The 15595-nt window shown below is 38.6% G+C and overlaps 1 protein-coding gene across 4 annotated transcripts in view; it reads right to left on the bottom strand.

Moving 5' to 3' along the window:
- PROM1 (prominin 1) overlaps positions 1 to 15595 on the bottom strand; it is a 59216-nt gene that overhangs the window by 26232 nt on the left and 17389 nt on the right. For 2 of the 4 annotated variants that reach the window (XM_009324090.1, XM_009324088.1), the window contains exons 3-6: positions 12749 to 12775; positions 11005 to 11210; positions 4328 to 4448; positions 1362 to 1425 (exon numbers count right to left, since the gene is read on the bottom strand). In XM_009324090.1, coding sequence (XP_009322365.1) covers positions 1362 to 1425; positions 4328 to 4448; positions 11005 to 11210; positions 12749 to 12775 — 418 coding nt within the window. The remainder of the gene's footprint in view (positions 1 to 1361; positions 1426 to 4327; positions 4449 to 11004; positions 11211 to 12748; positions 12776 to 15595) is intronic. The other 2 variants (XM_009324089.1, XM_009324091.1) reach the window with 1 other exon arrangement.

The following is a 15595-nucleotide window of genomic DNA, read 5'->3' as shown; positions in this document are numbered from 1 at the left end:
ACTGAACTCATCTACATTTCTCTTGAGGTTTATGCTACTGTTGATTCCCTTAGAAATCCTTTTGTCCCCAGGTGTCACACACTTAATTCTGCTATTTCAAGAAAATAAAAGCTATCTTTATTTATCGATGAGCACTCTCATCACAGATCCAGCTAGGTTCCTGTTAACTAACATATTAAATTGGCATTGAGAACAAATAAGTGTTTAATTTGAAATTTTGTTTGGAGTGCCTGGGAAGCTACAAGCTAGTACTTGAAATGCAGATGTCAATTTTTTATCATCATTATTATAGACTTAAAGATGACACACATTTTTTTAGACCAGAGTGTTCCTGCCTAGAATTAAGTAGGAAGACTACTACTACTACTACTTTCACAACCACATGCCATGTGCTTTAGTAGCCTCATATAGACAAGACACATTGACGCCAAGGTACGCCAAGCTGGCTGCACTGAAAACTACCTTTAAAATACGTTTTAAACCTAGACAGAACCATAGATTCTGGGCATGATAAGTCAATTCATGATAAGTGGCATGCTGCCACAGTTGCATAGTTCGATCCCAGCAACAGTCCTGTTTAAAACAGGTTTTGGTATTTCTGTATTTCACTTCAGTCTGAAATGCACACCTGCACAAATTTATTAACACCTGCTAACAGTGCATCTTGAATTTTAATCTGCACTGAATATGGTCAGCCCTTTCTATTATTATGAGTTTTAGAAAGTGATGCTTAAATTTAAAAAAAAAAGAAAAAAGGTGCTTTAAAAGGTGACGCCTTGTATTGTAACTGTGCTGAAGGGGAAAGCGCAGCAGTTGTATTTCAAGTTTTATCTCCTGCTCTTCAACTGCTCATTCCGAAATGGCAAATAAGTTAAGCAGCTTTAGAAAGAAGATAAGCTTATACCTCAACTTCTAGCTGAGTAGAGGACAAAGGTATAACAACAAAAATAAACAAATACAGAGATTTCTCACTCACTGGAACCATCAAAACAGCTAGTAGCTCTGTTCCTTGACATTTGGCTCCACAGTTAAAAACTGAGGAGTAATATTCTAAAACACCATTAAGTATTAGTGGTTACTGAACTACAAAAAGGAAAATAAAGTATTAGCCTGACTTATTGTATGAGCAATTTAATAAAAGACTTTTATTTCAGGAAATAATATGCATTACACCAGCTCTGAGACATTTTATGTGAAAAGAATTTTAGGTTTTAGCCTCATTTACTACTGAGAACAGCACTTCTGCTTGAAAAACCATATTCTCATAAACAAAATTTCACTTCGCATTATGAGCTATTTACATCATCTTACTGAAGTCTTTAAATACACATCGCTAACCCCCTTTAAATCAAAGTACTTACTGTTTAGGTCAGAGAGTGCTTTATCTTTAGTTGTGTTGTACTGGCTCACCAAATAGTCAATTTGCTGAAAAGATGATAAAAAACTTACTGAAATAATTGGAAAAAAATAATGCTTTTAAATAATGAGTCAAACTGCCACTTTGAAACAATCAAAATATTTCTGCAAACCCCCAAAATCCTGGCTCTCTACTGTTTTCAGTTAACTAAGTATTTTAAAACCTTGCTTGGCAGAACTGCATGTAATAAAAGATGGGTTTAATTGGAAAATCTACTTAATTGGAACATCTCTGGGGTAAATGATTCATCTTAAAAGTGTTAAGTAGCAGGAACTGTGGCCTTATGAAGGCTTCAGGTCAATCAGGCCAATAAGGTTTTGCATGTCTTCATCTCTGTTATTTGATTTTTCTAGTGGCTTTAGTTTCTCCTTCACAGAGAGACATGTGGCAAGTTGATGGGGTGGTAATTTTGAAGCAATTCACCAACCAGACTGGCTTGTATTTGGGCAGCCTCTCAGAGCTTCTCTTGGATAAAGTAGCTGGCTGCCCTGTCTTAATGCAAATGGTTTTCCTTATCCCCAGGTGGATTTGGCTCAGTCACAACTTGGGCTCTACCAAGACCCCATAACAATATGAAACAGCAACTTAGTTATCACCAGACCCTGGGTTTGGACAAAATGCTGTCAAAGAACCATCCCAAGTGGAAATCTTACTGTACTAATTTTGAAAAGACATTACAAAAAACCTTCAATGATTTCTGCATGTTTAAACTAATGCATTACGAATCCTACCCCAATTGAGTTAAAGTAATGTAAAGGTTAACACACTTGACAAATGGGGTTCCAATTTTAAACGTGACTCAAACGTGTACCAAAGTGTATCTGGCTTGCAGTCTCAAACCTTCCATGGAGTAAATAAAAAAAAAAAAAAAAAAAAAAAAAACCTCACCCCAACCTACCGATCCTACAGCAGTGGATGTAATTAAATTAAATGACAAAGTATGAGGCAGACCTCCTTTTTCTAAAAAAAAGACAAAAAACTACCCTCAAACCAACCTACCGATCATACAGCAGTGGATGTAATTAAATGACAAAGTATGAGGCAGACCTCCTTTTTCTAAAAAAGGAGAAAAAAAAATTGAGAGTTTCTTACTAAGAAGGCTGCAGGTATATTTTTGTTTGCTTGTTTGTTTTGTCTTCCTAGGCTAACCTGAGGACTGAAATATTGCAGGGCTGCAGATTTTGCATTGTCTCCAGCAACGTCACTGACAAAAGGCCATTCTGTGTAACTAACAGTGTTATCACTCAATACTCAGGCTGCAAATCTTCTGACACCAGCTCTTAACATGTGACTTCTTTTTACAAATCCTTTTATATGCTGTACACCTCATACTGATGAGTCAAGGACATCAGTTAGGATTTCAGAGCTTTATAGCCAATTAGTTGGATTCTACAACTTTTTCAAGAACCTGAAGCCCTTCTCCTATCCTTAAGAAATTCTTACAAATGTGTGTATATGTGATATCCATGTACCCTGTCTGTCAAAATGACTTAGAAGATATATCTGATGACTGCATCATTAAGTGCCATCAAGTCTAAAAAAGAAAAATTCATAATCCTGCACAGAAACTGAAAACCTACTACCTAACTGAGACTTTGAGGAACCCCCCGGCACAAATGTTCAAGTACTGAATTTAAAAGTGTCAGGAAGTCAGGCATCTTTATTAGCTTTTTAGCTAGTGTCTATTTTTTGTCTTTATTAAGATAGCTACTTCTACATAACAGATTTTCTACTCAGACGTTTCCTGTTGTTGGCACTCAGCATGCTGTGAAGGGGAGTCTAGTGGTTTCTGATGCAAGTGGACTACATCTTTCTGTGCCCTGAGTCAGCTCCAGACTGACAAAAGGCACTCTGTTTCAAGAGAGACTGTTGGCATCACCTCCACTTCCTGCCATATACCTCCATCACCAAACTGTCACAACACCATGCGCAAACGAGTAATTGTATAGGGAACAACTCCAGATATGGAGACATTTAATGGCATCCCCGAGGTGTCTCCTGTTCTCATACAGTCCTGTCAGCAGAAAAACAGCTCACAGGTCATGGGAGCCCAGAGTGACTGTGACTGGGATGCTACCACACTTGTGGATCCCACATAATTGTGTGAATTCCACCCATTTCTAATTTATCGGTCACGTGCAAGTAAAACAGATAAATTAAACTAAATTTAATTAATTAAAATTAATGAAAGCCAAGACAATAGGACCGTTGGACCTTTTTTCCTCCTAATCCATAAAGAATTGAAATTTCTACATGGGATAAGTTTTCAAGTCTTCCTTACTAACATTTCTTTTTTTTCTTTCAATGCAAAAAACGTACGCAGAGGACTGCTTTTGGGACTTTAAGGAAAGTTTGAAAGTAGAAAGGAGAGAATCTTTCCTGTTCAGTACGGTACAGTATGACACTGGTTTAAAGAAAAAACAGTCAAAAATACTTCTGGAAAAGAAGTTATTGTAGCTCACTCCCAGAGCACATACAAGTACGTTCACAATACAAGGAAACAGGAAAGAGGAACAAGGAATCCAAGTTGTCATGCAATATCTCTTTTTTATATGTATTCCTTTTAAAACCATATTTTTTCCAAATTATTTACCCTCTGCTAGCTACCTACACTAGTTCAGTAGGAGGAAAAGGGCCTACAAGCATCGTTGTAGCATACTCCAGGACTACAACTCAAAAGTTGCTCAAAGAATACTGATCCATCATGATAACTCCCAAACATTTACTGCTATGTGAAAATGTCTTACCTTGCATCATTTATTCTACTTCATGAGACTGACACACAAAGAATAAACAAATACTGCAGGTGTGATTTATACCAAATAGAAAGAAACAATTATTTTCTCCAATACTTCTCACTTGCATCTCTTCCCTCCCACCCCCATTCCCCATAAACAAAAAATTCTTTACCGCTGGAGTGTCGTTAAGGAAAATTTTCAGATCTTTAAAATTACTGTTAAGCAGTTTCTTTGCTCCTCGGACTTGGTTAGTTAAATGCTGGTTGGCAGCATATGCACAGAGCACTCCAACGCTACAAAAAAAAAACCAGATAATAGGTATTTCTTCGTTACTGTAAACGCCCATTCTGACATAAAACAGAATCACAAAATTACAGCAAAAAAAGTCAACATTATCAAAACAAAGGTCTCCATAAATTTACACACTCTCTTTTTCTTACTACAAGTTTTCACATGCACCATGAGGCAGAGTAGAGGAATTAGCCATAAGGTCCGATATTGTACTACTAATTCAAAAAAAGAAGGGAAAAAGCAATGTTAACCCAAAGTCTTCGGAAGTTATTAATGTACAGCTACCTATCCGTTTGCATCGACACTGTCAGTAAATGTGTATAGCCTAGGTAAATTGTATGAGACTTAGAAATGTTAAGCTCTTTTACAAGTATCATTAACCTTGACACAGCTACAAGCAAATACTCATAAAATAACTGTAAAAAGAAATATTTTACATTTGAAAACTTTGGCAACATTTACTCGTAATGGCCCAATTTATTTACATAATTGCACACATCTTTTAAAAGCACAAGAACAGTCCCTATTAACGCTACAATAATATATAAGCATTTCCTGATAGTAAGACAGAAGGTGGAAAGTGAGCTAGACTTCCAGTCAGCACTGCTGCTGATTATTTTCTATTTGATCATTCCCCATTGTAAAATTCTAATTACAGCATGGCAGATCTGCACAAACAGTAAGTAAAAAGGCAATTACAAGTCCCATGAGAGGCTTCAAAAGCTCTCTTATGATCCTTAGTTTTTTGTTTATTTTAGGTGTAAAATAGACTTAAACAGAAGGATGACTTTGTTTTTAAACATCTCACATTCACAACAGCTAACCTTTCAGACAAGCACCAGTAAAATCATGAGTAACCACCAGAGTGGTTAATAGCCTCAAAAGCAGGCTGACTACAAACCCACCTGATGGGACTAACTTTCCACAGATATAACTGGTAGCACAGATCCACTCAACACAGGCACGACACATCCCCAAAGGGCAAACACCGCCTAGAGGCTGCAGTCAGGTGCGTTACAGGGAATTCCTGGATGGCACATTTGTTCAGTCCCTTATTTTGCATTGTAGTACAACAAATCAATAGTAGAGAGGCAGCACCCTGAAAGGCCATTATGGACATCCAAACGACAGGAGAAGGGAGTCACTAACACAAATGGTACTGTATTCCTCCCAGACTGTCAAACTTCCTGAGTTGGGGTGTCAAGAAGACCTAAATACTAATATTCTTAAATAAGACTTAGAGAAAACCCATACCAGGCTCCCTACCGGGCAAAATATATATAGTAAGTGTAATTCTTGCTCCAAAGAATGTATGTTCAAAGGAAGCCGTAATACAGTCACATAAATGAGAAATGAGATGGTGGGGAGCAAATGGGTACCTAGAATAACATGATTTGCATATCCTGGCAAGCATATCCTGGCAAGACAGGAGCAAACACCCTGATGATGCTCGTCTCCTCTTATCAGTGATCCAAAACCAAACCTTCATCTTTATTTTGTCTTTCCCAAACAAGGTAAAGGCTTGTTCTCCCGGTAAAACTGGTCTCAAGTACAAGAAGTTTTGCTGCTCTGACGAATACTCTCAGTAGGAAAATTCTGATTTCAGAGCATGATACAGGGAGAGATGGCAAGACTATATGCCACAGGTGCTGGTCTATTAGGATTGCTTCACTAACATTTTTCTTAATATCCAAAAAAATTCAGAACAGGATGACTGAGTTTGACATAAAGAGGTTGCTTCTCTACCCAAAATTTCACAGCTGTGTCTTCAAAACTGGCTATTAACTACCTTCCTAGAAGTCACTAATGAACACAAAAAAAACATTTATCTTACTACTTATTTAACTAACGGCAAACGCCATAGTTTTATTTCCACTATGACCAACACTCAAGCAGCCATTATCATCAGCTACCACCCATGGAATGAGAACTCAGAATGCATAAATCGCCAAGAAACTGAGTAACTTTCAACATAAGGAGAAGTAAGCAATTTCATTTTGGACACCTGCAATGTATTATTTCTTTTCACTCTACAGTGATGGTAATTGTTTTAAAACTTTTTTTTTCTTTTTTTTTTTTTTTTTAAATCAGAAGACAAACTCTCTCAAGCTACCAGGAAAAGTAAACATTTGTATATCACACTGAGGTTCGGAGTTTATAACAACATCCTTGCTCTTTGGACAGCCAGTGTTTTTATGTCCTTTCAATGTTATGTTCACAGAGCAGAAAGGTCAATTGGAAGCTAACAAAACAGTACTTTGTAAGAATTGAGCACAATCATTTTTCTCTTCAGTCTCCTAAATGGAAGGAGTGGGAGGAACCAAGATAGTGGAGATGCTTTAAGCAGACAAGGCACTTGGAACAATTGCAACTACATTCCGAACGTAACTAAACAAATACACAGCACGAGAGAGGAAAAATCTATTTACTATATAACTGAGCCTTGAGTCAACATTCAATAAGCAGCTACAAGGAGAGAAGCATAAAGCAGGGAAAAAAAGGACAAGCCTTTTCTGTAACAGATTAGAGAACCGTTTAAACAGTTTCTTCGGGAATCAGATATTCCACACATAATTTCTTGTCAGGTTTCACAGACCGATATAAATGTTACTAATCCAGTTGCAGGGGGGGACCCAAGCTTTTCCTTCAGCTGTGCTTGAAAGAAATTTCAAGTCACACAGAAACCCTGAACAGACCTACATACTAGGGAAATGCCACCTTCCTCACTACTGGCTAATGAATTTAAGAAAAGAATGGGCTAGAGATTTCTGTACCAACTTTTTCACCAATTCTTTCAGATAATGTCAATTCCCAGGTTCTGAACAACAAGCATTACCAATCTCGCAAAGCCAAGAGGCCTTCTATGAAGCCTGCATGAGGTACTTGCCAAGATACCAAGTACCATTCCCTTCCTTCAGACTTGGCTTTCCCTAGCTTCATTCACAATAACGTAAGTACTTTCTTGAAGTTGTGGATAACACAAGCTCTCTTGGAAGGACAGAAACCTGACTATGTGGTTTTCCATCTAATAGCCAGGACACTTTCTATCACCAATATTACGTTTGGTATTGCAATGTACGCTTTCCTAAAAATCAATGTCCCTTCTTCGTCTTTATGATGTAGAGGAATTAATGAAATTACATTTCTTTCCCAGAGAAAGTGTTTGCCTAAGCTCGCAGATGACTAGGAAATAAAACAAAATAGCAGCTCTCTGTCGCTAAACTCTCAGTTAACCTTTGAAGAAAAGCACATAATTGTTTTAATGATAAATTTGGAATATCAAACCTACTCAGCTACCTATTTGACAGATTATTTCTACATCCTGTGCTCTTTAGCAATAGAATCCTACTTTGTGTGACAACATTCTTGTATAAAACCTGTGAATTACCAAAACCACTACATGTATTTCTGACTCAATCTACCAAAGAAATATATCAAACACAAAATGCATCTACTGGAAATGACACACTTAAGGCCTATTCATTTTAATGTAAACAACTGTGTATGTAATCCCAAGACTTTTGACCTGCTTCTTATACCTCTCCTTGAGGAAAGCATGTTTCCCATGTATGCCTCACCTTCAGAGAGCACATCTAGGTAGAACTTTTTTTTTTTAATTAAAAAAAAAAATCTGTCGTCTTTGTGTTTCCTTTACATGTTATCCCAGTAAACTTAGTATTAAAACCTCATCCTAATTACCAGAACACTGTATCAGTGGAAAAGTGAGAAGAAATAATGTTCCTCATGAGTAAAATCTACTAGCTGAAATCTTCTGAAATCTACATTACCAGCATATATATGTCAGTGTGAACTTGCATGCTGACACATCGAAAAGCCATCCCCATGTTACTAGAGTTTTCAAGAGTTGTTGCCTTGCAATCTACTGCAAGCTCCGTGTTCGGCATCCTTCCCCTACTAATAGTCTCTACCATGCAGTTGATTTGTCTTTCCCAGCCAAGGAAAGATAGCTTGGACCTGTCTTTCCATACCAAGGACTGAAAAAAAAAAAAAGAAAAAAAAAAGAAAAAAAAAAAATCAAAAAAGGCTCATGTTTCCTGCTCTTCAAAGTTCTGGTCCATTGACTGAGAGAATCCCAGAACAGCTGGCATTGCAAGAGAGATGGAGAGAAGATGCAGAACACATGCTTTGATGGTACATCCTGAAGAAGTCCATCCCCTAGAAATCCTTCCTGTTCCCTCCAGCAGCTGCCTGCACGTACATTCCACTGGAGGGCCTTTAAAGCAAAGCTCCACTGGCAGAGGTGTGGGTTCAGGGTACTCTGATGGATGCGTGCCTTGTTAAACGCATCTTCTGAAGTGGCACAGCACTTGGTGAAGGAGTCTACAGCGTTCCAGTCACCTGGCAGGCGTTTGGGAAACATACTCCTGAAGGAGGCCCCCAGTGCTGCGTGAACTTTAAACTATACCTGAACAACGAAAGACCCACCTTAGCGATTTCATGGCACGTCTTGATATAACCCTGTATTAGCGGAGATCATTCAAGTTTTTGTTCTTTTGGCCCTGTCTGCAAGTAGCCATAACCATTTTACTTGCACAGGACTAAACTATTTTGATTATTGTCACAGCTTATGTATGCAGCTGTGGCACAGTCCTTGAGATGTGTGGGTTTGGGAAGAACAACTACAGGTAAATCCTCCACCTAGGCTGAAATTGCGTGGTAACTTGGGGGAAAAGCAGAGAATAAATCCACAAGGAGACTTAGTCTGAGTACAGTATAAGAAATAGAGAAACAGCTATAAGTAAGTCTCAGGCTTTCTCCAGTTTTTTTTTGTTGGGGCAATGGCTACCAACAAGACTGTCCTTTTGTGTTTCAGCATATCAGTAAGCAAGCTGACATGGGCTTAAATAAATCCAGGCATAGCCTCTTCTCTTCCCTTGTGAAAGATGATCCAGGACGGGCAGCAGAATCCTGCTTTGTACGGAGGTGTACTGGAGAACTAAGCACTCAGGCAGGCAGGGGTCAGTAATATTAGCCCTGTAAAGTCCTATCTTGCCTCGCACAGCACTCTCAGCATTAAAGACTTAGCCAGGGAGTTGTGTGAGATTATCTCCACCTGTGGAAACCTGCAGACAGAGCTCAGGCCGACCCCTCCCTTAGGGTAAGCATCTGATACTCCGGATGTCTTATACAAAAGGAAAAAAAAAAAAGGGATGAGTTAAAGAGGCAGTTTCCCTAGTTCTGGAAAGCATGTTACTAGGGATCACTTATCTCCCAGTCATGACCTGGGAAGAAGCATTTGCTAATGTTGGGTATGCTTAATACCACCAGTATATCTGGCAACAAATGCACAAGTTAAAGAGACCAACAAGAGGGACGATCTTTTAATTTCTCTGCTGACAGGCAACATTCTTCAGCCATTATAACCAGAATGTTACGTCCTGCAACACAGTATCCTGCAACATGGTGTAAATACCTTTACACAGCTGGCAACCTCTGTGAGCTACCTTCAGTTTCGGCATGCTGAGAGGTAATTTAATAACTTACTTTCTTTGAGGCACCACTGTACTATGAAGAACTTTAGTCCTGTCATCATGGCAGGGATGCACCTATCACCTACAATACCATTCGGCTTTCTGGTCTTCAGAATACTTAAGTGTCATGTTTGTTAGTGATACCTGGGAGAAAAGAGCATGTTCCCATACCTGGTATCAGCGTGGTCTACATTTGAGCATAGGGAAGGTCTCAATTTGTCATGACAAACAGTAGTAAAAAGAAAGAAAATTCTAGATTACAGTGAAGGGACAAAGTAAGTCCCACCTGCCTGAACAGTCACACAGTATAGATCAAAAGACTTGATTTTTTTTTTTTTTTATATAAATACAAAATAAGGATTGTAGGCAGGTGAAAATATGAAGAAGTTGAAGGAAAACAAAAAACCTGAAAGCAAACAATGTATTTTGAAAGCATCTACAGGGAAAAGAAAAGTCTGCATTGTAGTTCCTCATCACCCGTTACACACCCAGCACAGAACAGGAGTACACTCCTAACACTAATAGCGCAAAAATGTCTCCAAAATCCAGGCTTTTACAGTGAGTGCATGCATGGTTTAAACAACTCGGTGCCATTATTTTGAACTAATAAGAAAATCTGGAGGACAGCAAATACTGAAGGAGGTCACACAATTGCTTTTCTCACCACTACTACACTATCAAGAACAAAGCGGTATGTTGTACCTCAAGTTCTCTATGGGATGGTAATTGAACATCAGGACACAGTATCTTATGTTTGTAAGTTTAATGTAACATTCTGCAATTGCCATTTTGAGACTGGCAAAAACTTCATTTGCCAAATTCAAGCTTAATTTTTTTTTTTTTCATTTCACACCTACATTCCTCTCAAGTGAGTACATAATGACCTGTGGATAGCAATGGTAGCAGCATTTTTATAACGCAGTCACATTTTCTTTAATAAGCAGTAATATTAGTCTAGTAAAATAATTTCTGCACCTGTAGGCTAATACAGTAACGTTATTTGTCATATGACACTGCAAAATTAGTGCTATACCAAGCTTCATATTGTTCTCTTTATTACACTTGCCTTATTATAAAAGAAGCAACAAAAAGAAATGTTGCAAAACAGCTCCTCTGACAGTCAGCATTTTTCTTCTGTCTTTGATGCATTTCCCCACCACAGTTGTCACAGCAACGACACATACAGAAGCAAAGTCCCACAAGAGGCAGTAACAAAATAAATAGCAATCCCAAGGCTGCGGAGACTATAAAACCGATTTCATAGTAGATGGCCTGTAATTCAGACAAAAATAGTGGTAATAGCAGATATCACACAGTAACTGCAATCAATATAGAGCAAATAATAAAAAAATCAAACTACAGACTAAACCGTCTACTAAGTTACCGAGGTTAGGGACTTGGTGTATTTTATCAATAACTGACAACTTTTCTAACAAAAAGATACATAACATTGTAGATACTGATAGCTAATAATTATTTAGCTAGAATATTGGCTAGGTAAACTACAGGAGTAAGCGCTAAAAGAAATATGCTCACAAGAAACAAATATGAATTGATGGAATTGAAATAGGTTAAAAATGAACACATTTGATTTCCCAGATGACAAATTTACTGTTTCTCACATCTGTTTCCAAAAAGGCTCCACAAACGTCAGCAAGGCTGACTAGATCAACACTTTATCTGGGAGGGGGGAAGGGAGGCTTAGCTTGTTCTCCTTTTTAATCAGTTGTGAGTGTAAGGATTCGTATGAACTGCAAATGGAAGTACTTCACTGGATGATCGATTGCAGTGGCAGAGGTTTCTCCAAGCTGCTGAAGTAAAAACTGCTTAGGGACTGGAAAACATGAAGGAGTGGATTTTAAGCTCTCTCAGGTAGACATTTACTCTGCTGCCAAACAGCAAAGCAGTAGCAACTAAAAGGACGCTTTCAAAAGCTGGAAGGAGTGAAAGGGAATGATGCAATGCAATACCCTAACTAGCTTTTACGCTGGAAGCAGTGCAAGTGCCCCCGGACCAAGAAGCTGCGCCAGGCAGCCCTGGCACAGCCCCACGTGAGGTGACGTGGCTTCCAGGGGACAAGCTGCGAGCTGGCTCTGCTGTTTCCCTGTGCTGTGAACACAAGCCAACACATCCAGAACTGGACTGGGCAGGTGTCTGCACACAGAGGTAGACAGCACGGTGTGGGCATGCCCCAGTGGTCTTTCTTCCCTGATAAATCTCTTTTCTCCTTTCCTTTCCCAATTTGAGGAGAACTAATTCTCACACTAGTATTTTGAGTCCTCTTCTGTTTTACTAATCTGCCAGCACAAGGGCAACTTGGCAGTAAAAGGATGAAATTGAGGCTGTGTATTGTCCTGCAAAATAAGTTACAATTTCTCACAAGCTATCAATCATGCTCCAGTTCCAGCTTTGCTGATGCCCTTCCTCACAATCCCTCATTACCAGCTGATCCAAATACAGCAACCATCACCATTAGCAGAGTTGCAAATTTCTGACCTAATTACCAATTCTAGGATGAAACCTATTTTTTTAATTATTATTATTAACTGCTGGTTAAAAGCTGTTATCCCTTCTGAAGAATACAAACTAGATGCTTGGAAGAACAACTTGGCTAGATTTTGTGAAAGAATTACCGTTTTCTAGTTAGCTGAACACTTCAGAAATTATTTGACAACAAATTTTAAAATAGGTTAGATGGAAAAACACATTTTAAATAACATTAAAAATAGATATGGATGTTTTAATAGAAGTAGTGTATACAGACATGGTTAGTTTCTTTTCAAAGCTGTATATCTACCATAAGACATTACCTGAAGGGTCAGGACAACATTTTCTGGCTGTGGAAGTCAAAACAAATGGAGAAGGTGTATAATACACAGGCAGCATGCACAAAAACAAGTCACATGAATAATGAACAGTTAACCATGACCAAAAAAACTAACACAGAGAAACAATAATAAAAAGCCACTGAAGTAAAATAATGCATAGAAGCGCCATTAAATTATGGCAAATTATTTTACAATAAAATACATAGCAGATAATTTCTGGTTTCCTTGGTAACGGAAAGGATTCTAGGATTTGTCCAACAAGTATTTCCACCTTAAAACAACAACAGACCAGTTATTTCTACACTGAGCATGTTTCATATAATTCCCAACACATCTCACAGAATAGAAGGCCAGAGATTGCATTATTTTGTGGTTTAGCAATTTCTTCATGAATTCCACCTGTCATAACTGACCTATGATATTCCTGACTAACTTTTTCTTTTCAACACTTATTTTATTTTGGCATAAAAGCAGCAGCTTTAGTATCAGTTTTGGGACCTTAACACATTACACACAAAATTCACCCTCACTTTTAACTGATTATGTAGAGGTTTATTTTAAATTATTAAAAAGTAAAAAAGAAAAGGCATTCAATAAAGACTGAAGAAGTCTATTTATCAGGTTCTTAAGTGATTTCTTACCTGTAATTTCAGAAAAACACTGAAAACTAAATATCCAATGACAGGAATTTCAGAAGAACCCAATTTCCCCTTTGTTTCCACAATGGAAATAGAATTTCTTGTATTTTTCCCCTTCATCTCGGTGTGACAAGTATTATTCATGATAAAGCTTTCCCCCTTCTCATAAGCAGAAGAGAAAAGGGAAGCGGACAAGCTAAAGACAGCAAGACCCCTCAACCCAAAGCCTGACGTGTGAGAATCAGAAATGTTCTCAAGTTTTAGGAAATTTTTTTCAGCATCACACACATCTTTATGAAACTTCTCCTGTACAATATGCTTAGAATGTTCAAAATCATATTTGGTACTATACTTTTAATGGGAGGAAAACAAATGCTTACCCTCCCTTAAAAATCTGGTACCAAGTATGATTTTGAATGTTTTAAGCAAGCACGTCTCCCAGCAGAAGTAAAGCAATGGCAACAGCAGCGAGCTGGCTCGCCCTGAGCAGTCAAGGCAGCTGCGCTCAGCTGCTGGGCTGTCCTGGCAGATTGCTGTCCCTGACAGGGGATGGGGAGACATCGATGGTAAGAGTCCAACTGGGAACACAGGGACATGCAGCACAGAAGTGGGAAGGGCCTCCTGGGTCACTAACACAGTCTACAAATAGGTTAAAAAAAAGCTAGAGCAACAACAGTAGAAATTTAACAGGATAAATATCAGAACCAGATTTCCTGTTCTCGCTACTGAAGGGCTGTTCCCAGCACTTGGTGAACTAGTGAGTCTTCTTACATGGATGTACACATGGCCCATTTCTGCCCCTATGCTTCTGTGATAGCACCATCTTTTGCCCAAATAGCAGTTTTTTCTTCCTGGTGTTTCCTCTCCATATATATTTAAAAGGAGTAATCACCCCCCCTTACTGATTATTTTGCTAAGCTAAGCAAACTCTTCCAGTCTCCTCTGAAGACCTGTGTGTTTCCCAGATCATCCTAATACACCCTTTCTGAACCCATCCTACTCTGAGTTCATTCTCCCTGAATTTGAGTGATCAAAACCACAGGCAACATTTCTAACTACTTACCTGCACCCTTCAGTGACATTCACACTTCCCTATTCCCAATGGAAATTCCTCCAGGGGCACATCTACAGCCATGCTGGCTTCTTCACAGCTACCTCTCATTGATGCTTCTATCTTCTGAGGGACTGTCTACTTGTCTTGATATATTTTCCTTTTCCAAATTTGTTTTAAAGTTTTGCATTGTATTCAGGTCAAAATTAGGACCTATAAATGGCCTATATCTGTTTTACTTCCTGAGCGCACCTAATATTGTATTGCTACCCTATAATCACACAGTATTTTAATAAGTGTCAATTATTTGACATACATAGTAATTACATAGTAATTAATAAATACTATACTCGCACCCATGTATACCACCTATGGTCTAACGGTTTTGTCCAAAGACTCTGCCAAGCAAGTCCACCCTACATTCCTCCCTGGGTGTGCAGGCACAATCTGTGATGCACCACTCTCACAGAGCCCCACCAAACAAGCATATGGGATCCGCAAGAGTCGCTTGATGCAGCATAACAGCAATACCCACACACTCAGATGTCATGCAGAGGTTATCAAGCTACTGGAGCAATAGGTTCATTGTCAGAAAGACATGGAAGCACAAGGCTTTCCCCCTTCAAATCCCAAGATCATTCAGGTCATCCTGATTCAAGGCGATAGCTCAGTGCCTGTATGCCAAGTTCTGTACTCATCTTCCTGACACATACACCTTACTGCAGGGACTACAAGCAAGTAGCTCACACAAAGTAACATGTCCACTGTGTGGGCCTGGTTAAGGTTCTTATTGCAGGCGCTCAACCTGTGACACTGCTTCAAAGACAGAGTACTGTCCTTGAGAACAGCCTAAAATCAGATCCACACTAGGTTCTATCTTCTCTTGCTACTAAGTACCCTATGAATTTCAACTGTTACAGGATAATCACAAACCTAAAGAGAGAATGGAAGATATCCTTGATGTGATTAGCATACTACATAAACTAAAATATACTTTTTAAGTAGGCTATGGAAACTTCATTTTACAAAGGCACCAGAATCAGCATATAAATTCAGCTTTTTGAGGACAATAGCTGAAGCTAACATGAGAGCTGAGCAGTAATGGTTCTCTCCAAGCATTTTTAAATAAAAGCAGTATTT

The sequence above is a fragment of the Pygoscelis adeliae genome, unplaced genomic scaffold (genome assembly GCF_000699105.1).
Source record: "Pygoscelis adeliae isolate BGI_AS28 unplaced genomic scaffold, ASM69910v1 Scaffold24, whole genome shotgun sequence".
Classification (NCBI taxonomy): Eukaryota; Metazoa; Chordata; class Aves; order Sphenisciformes; family Spheniscidae; genus Pygoscelis; species Pygoscelis adeliae.
This window is presented reverse-complemented; position numbering and strand designations above follow the sequence as displayed.